Genomic DNA, 6,225 nt, shown 5'->3' on the forward strand with positions numbered 1-6,225 from the left:
ATGAGATATATAATTACATATCAGTGACAACTTGGCAACCTAACTTTTTTATCATGACGTTTCATTAGTAAAGACAATGCTAAGCCCACACGAAGAGATATGGAGTAGTAATGATATCTGTCCTCTAATCCTAGCAGAAACCACTTTGGTATAAAACTTGAAGGCAAAAATAGTGAAGACTAGTCTCAAGAGTCCATACCCAGATATCTGAAGCACAGTACTCCATTAACAGCCTGCAGCTGATCGGTGTGCTCTCAAAGAGGTGGCATGAGGTGGGTTTTTACTGGGTTTTATTTCTGTTTGGTTGCCTTTTGTATGTTTCGAATTATAGGTTTTCTTGGCTTTTTTTTAAAGACAAGTGTAAAATGCCTCTAAATGAAAAAAGTGACTCCAAGCAAAGCTTACTGTTCTCAATATGTGAGGAAAAAAACAAAATCTGAAGGTTTGTTCAACTCAAACCAGTTGATTACTACGCTCAACAATTGGTTGCTTGCTCACTGACTTCACCAGCAGACTTACAACGAAGTCAAAATCAACTCCTACCACTTTAGAACTTCTTTTCCCATGACTGTTGTATGTCCACAAAGGCTATTTTTTAAAAGCTTTGAATATTATATCCCCAACATCACACATCCAAGGTATGAGAGGGTATTGTCATCCTCCTTTCAAACAAATATCAAGAGCTCTGTACATAGTTCTTGCTCACAACTTACTATCTAGACAACTCTACCTTCCTCCCTTTCTCTTCAAACAGTTCTTGGGTGAGTGAATTGATACATAGATGTTTCTATTTGTACAAAGTCGAGAGGTAATTTGTAAGAATTAGGAAGAAGTGTGGGAGTCATCTGGTTTTTTTCAAAATGTAATCAAGGACCACAGGTCCAGATTTCTTAGTAGGTATTTCAGTGATGTGGGTATTACTCTGGTGCAAATGCCTTCTAGTTAAGTTATTTCAGTAGAAGCTCTTTTTTCCCTTTCTTGAAAAGCCTTTGACCAGATTTACTGCATAGCACTGAAATAAACTACCTTTCATGGCTTGGGCCTCAGACTGTCATAAGCAAAGGAGGAAAGAAGGATGAATGTCTTTAAGACTAGAGAACATTAGAACTGAAAACAAAATCACAATGTTCTCAAGTTCAGCACATTTTTAAAGGACAGGTGATTTGATTGGTTGCTGCGCAAATGGTTATGTTGTTTTTCTTTAATATTGACAAATACATAAGCACCTAATAACTTTGGGATGTTTTAAGTTACAGAAGATACAGACTTCCCCATATCTTTTATCTTCTAAGCCTCATTAGAATGTGGCTTTAACATCAGAATATGGTGTACATAATCAACTAGAAAAAGATAACAGAAAATATTTTAGACAAGTTCTTCATGCTTTAAAACTTGTCTTTGACGTGATATGGTTCAGGCTTCCATCTGAGTAAAAAACAAACTAAAGAGGAAGAGTGTGACTTTATCATGATCACAGAGTGATATACAGTTTTTCTGTTCTTGCGTAGTGCCTGATGGCCTGGAAAGCAATATATTGTTGTTACAAACCTTTTGTGTGCTACAGATTACCTTTTTAAGAAGAAACTAAGTCCACATGTGAAGAGCATGCTGTGTCCACGAACTGGACTTGGTCTTGACTTGTTAAATTTAAAACAGTTCTGCAGCAAATCTGGAAGCTGACAACAGAAGTATTGCTTGATGGTAGTGGTTGCTTAGGCTACTTACTTTAATTTACTTACCAGGAAGATTATGCCACTTGTTTACAGCAAACAGCCTATTTGCAGTAACTGTGATCACAGCAGGAGTGGCTAGACCAGGCTGGGTGTTGGCTGCTACATGAGTGACAGGGGAGTTGGATGGGAACTTTAGAACCATGATAACGTCCTGTTGAGCTTGGTCTGTGAACATCAACGGACTCTGCAGGAGGAGATACTGTTGAGTGCACACAACAAGAACCCAAATACATGGGAAAAGAAAACATGGGGAGGAGAAGACAGGACAAGAGAAGGAAGATTGGATTAAAATACACAGGGTCCAATAGCAGCTGCAGTGAAAAGCAAATGCAATAATAGTGGAAGGGCTTGTGGAAACAACAATTTTCAGCAGAAAAACCTTCATGTACGCTATTAATCTGGGAGCCTTGTTGAGCACAGTGTCTATATGCAAACTTTGCTATGGATCACAGCAGATTAAAACAAAAGTTTCCAATCACCTATCTCTGCCAAAAGAATTCTCCTTCATATCTGCAGAGATAGCATGTCAAGGAAAACAATGCCAAACTAGGAAGGAACACACACAAAAAAAAAGCGAGCAAAAGAAATTCCTGCTCCCAGAGATTGTCTCAAGTTGCATTAAATTGGCAGACTGCAATTCTTTACAAGCCAGATGAGAACATGAAAGCACATTAAAATAAACAGATACACACATACACTAGATATATGTTCTGTATATATTTCTGGTGTACAAAAATAAGATTTATGAATGCAAAGTAGAAGACTTTACTGCAAATGTGTTTCAAAGGACAAACATAATTAAATGCAGTTGTAAAGAAGATAAAGTGGATGTGATTACAGACACTATCCTGTGTTGTTTCTAGAAATACTAAAGGGAGGGAATGAATCCAGACTCTGATTTTCAACATAATATTTTTAAGTTTCAGTTTTCTAATTTAGTAAGTTGAAAAGTTTAACAACTTTTTAACTAAGCTATACTAATAGTACTTCAAATGTCGAAACAAAATATTGAGGACCTTAGCTTGGGGCATTGAACATAAGGAGGAACAGCAAAACTTAATGGGTTTGTGATAGTGTGGTGTACCTAAAAATGAGAACTCCGTTGAGATGTAGAAATACAACCATCCTAGTCATCAGTAGCCATATTGCTCTAGTATTTGTAATTTTCTAATAACTGAATTAGAACACTAATGAAGTGTCTTAGCTCTTTTCCACCTGCAATATTTCATTACATATATGTGTATGTAAGTGAATACATTTAATGTATATTTATACAGAACTAATAAAAAAATTAAATACATTTGCATTTTTATCACTCCTTTTTAAAAAGTTATTAAGAGTACTTAGAAAAACATATTGCTCTATGAATTCCTATTTACAGTCTTTGCATAAAGGTGTAAATAAAAGCAACTAATAAGCTACCCAGACACCCTTCTGAGCAAGTGGCTAAAAGCCAATCAATATTATGAGTTAATCCTCCCTGGATGCTCATTCAATTAAAGGTGTCAGTAATGCCTCATCTGATGTGGCCTCAATTAAATCCAGCTATCTGATGGTTGAAAACACAAGGGGATACAGCAACAGCAGCAAAACCAGACAAATAGGCAGCCTTCGTGTGACTGCTAATTACTACACCTGGTGTATATTATGGCTTGTGCACTTAACACAGCACGTGGTAGCTTTGAATTTGGCTGTATTCATGCATATGTGCACACAAACACACACACACATGCAAAACCAGAAAACTCATTAAATAATATAACTAGAAATAATTCAAAATTGTGACAGGAAAAAAATCCTTACTGTATTTCAGCTCCAGGAATAGTACTTTTCAAACCACTTAATATAGCGCTATTACAAAAACATATATTAATAACCACAAAACTGGTCAAAGCAAGTGGAGAACTAAGGTTTTTTTTTCCTGTGTGTACCTCAGCCCCCCAGAAACACAGGATTTAGCTAACTTCATAGAATTTAACTTCTTCCATTACATACTAAATCTTTACTAATTCAGTGTCATAAAAAATATTATGATAAAACCACACAAACTGCTTCCTGGCGTCAAATTTATTTATATTACAATGGGTCTGACAAACATATCAACAATCAACTTCTCAAGTTCCTCCTCTTCCTGAAACAAATCTCTCTAAATTAGAGCAAGTGCCCAGTGCATGGCACCATGACAGATAGATGCACATATGGCATGTATGATAAGGGTACTTGGGCTCCCCAACATCCCTGTTGACAAGGCTTTTCTGAAAGAGAGAACCCCATGGACAGCCCACACAAGTCACTGTGGTGGTCTGCAGCCCTGAGACACTATGAGGGAGGTGCAATGGGCCAGCAGATCACAAATTAGCACAATCGGCTTCGTCCATCCAGTGCATGGGATCCCAGGGCAGGAGCACAGCTGTCAAGTGCAGCACGTACAGGCTGCGGAAAGGGTGGTGGGGATGAGGGACAGTCAGCTGGGCAAGTCTCAGGTACAACACATGATGTATTTGAGAAAGCCTAGTAGCTCAATTTGACCAGAAAGTTTACGTTTCTTAGACATCTACATTACAAGGCTTGTAAGGTACTTTGGGAACATTTCAGGGTTTTGTGTAATTTTTCTAAAACCTTTTGTACTTCAGATATATTTCTAATCTAATAACCTTAGTCTGCTTGAGTAGGACATATGTCTTACAGAACATATAAGAATAAAATGTCTTTTCTTATATTTCAGTGTAAAATGTTGATCTTAACAATAAGGGAACGTAGCCTTTTGAAAAACTTGTGAATTAGCACCCACTTGTTGGAGTATCACTTAACATGCTTGGTTCTGGATCTATGACAACACAAATGATATTTTAGACCCAAGGACAGCACACAACATGATATGGAAAGTAATCAGCAATAAAATAATAGTTTGTATAATAAAATTATATTAGGCACAAGTAGAGGTAAAAGAGAAAGCATGTTAATGCTCACTGCCTGGATTTTATTACCCTAGCTTTACTGCAAAACACATTTAGTCACATTCTTTGCTATGTAAGTTTCAGCTCATGAATTCCTAGTAATCCTGGTTTTAGGGGAAAACCTATGCCTGAGGGAAAAGACATGGAAGTTCCACCTCCTAAATCCATGCTTCTTGGGGAATCTGCCAAAGATTAGCTAAATTGTCTCCATGATGACTGGCTCTCACCTGTACAGGTATGGTATTAACAAAATCAACTGATGAAGTGTTCTTAGATTACACTGACAAAAAAGGTCTGTACTAGAAATCAATACAATCCTTTCAGCAATAAATAAATAGTTAAGCACTGCATACACTCCCAGTCACACAAAATCATAACTCATCTGCTGTTTTAAATAACATAATTCCACGACCACAAAAAAGCAAAGCAAAGTGACTGGTTCTGTAACTTTAAGATAGCAAAGGAAGTGAACGAAATAGCAGGTCACAAAGAGTTAACATGGTACTTACCACCTGCATGGCAGAACTTCTTGGAGGATGTGGTTCTATGAGCAGTTGCGAAGGGGTCTGTCCAAAACTTCGTATTTGAGCTTCAACAGCCTGGAAAAGGCACAGGCAGGTTTGCATGTTAAGAGGTGCTAATTACAGGGAATAGAACCATAACTGTCACCTGAAAATGTCATTCCACACTTCTGGCTTGTTTCATGTTGAAAATCAACCCCGTGTGTTCACTGTGGGGCTAAGTGCTTGGCACTGGTACTAAGAATGAGGTAATCATTTTAGTACTGTGGATGCTATTTCCATGAGAAACTCTGCAAAACCTCATCCTGCTCAATGATATTAAACAGAAACAAGCTATTATAATCAGAAACCCTCTTTATTGGCTCCATTTTTCCTTTCTAACACTGGCCTACCCTGTTTGTATCATAACTCAGAAACAAAAGTTAACTTTTTAAAAATTTCTATAGGTATTAAGTGTTCTGTTTTCTATTTAAACTCCATTGCTTAGTTTCACAGCAATAACTACAATTAAAGCAATACTGAGCTGTTTTCTTATTTTCATGTTTATTCAAAATGAGCAAACGACTTTAGCATGTATTGAAGTACAAACAGCAAAACTAAATTACACATGCAGCTAAAGGAGAATATGATATAATATATATATATAGATAATGATATATTGCAACAAACTTTTTAAGAAAGTTTCTCTGTATCTTCAGCAACATGCTTTCTCACTTTCTTCATAAGGCATATATGAAAATACGATCTTGTGCTTAGTGATTTCTTAAAAATAATGATTCTGAAATGTGTGAACTTCTATCTCTTGCCTAGGCATGTCCATCTCATTTTCCATGTTGCCACCTATTGCCCACTGGCTTAAAGATAAAATCAAGTAGCCAAAATTCAACAAGTTATTTCTTGTCAGCCAGCCCTGCACTATCCACAGAAACAGGCTAATAATTAAAAAAAAAAAAAATCTTAAATCATTCATCTTAGATTAAATCTCTTTCATTGTGAGCTAAAGTAAATAAAATT

At 36.6% G+C, this 6,225-nt stretch overlaps 1 protein-coding gene across 1 annotated transcript in view; it reads right to left on the reverse strand.

The window, feature by feature from the left end:
* Positions 1–5,316, reverse strand: part of LOC104413139 (lipopolysaccharide-responsive and beige-like anchor protein) — a 42,499-nt gene extending 37,183 nt beyond the window's left edge. Inside the window, exons 1-2 of the mRNA XM_010024058.1 lie at positions 5,200–5,316; positions 1,740–1,932 (exon numbers count right to left, since the gene is read on the reverse strand). Coding sequence (XP_010022360.1) covers positions 1,740–1,932; positions 5,200–5,316 — 310 coding nt within the window. The remainder of the gene's footprint in view (positions 1–1,739; positions 1,933–5,199) is intronic.
* Between the last annotated feature and the right edge of the window lie 909 nt (positions 5,317–6,225).

The sequence above is a fragment of the Nestor notabilis genome, unplaced genomic scaffold, assembly GCF_000696875.1.
Source record: "Nestor notabilis isolate BGI_N333 unplaced genomic scaffold, ASM69687v1 scaffold11251, whole genome shotgun sequence".
NCBI classification, from domain to species: domain Eukaryota; kingdom Metazoa; phylum Chordata; class Aves; order Psittaciformes; family Psittacidae; genus Nestor; species Nestor notabilis.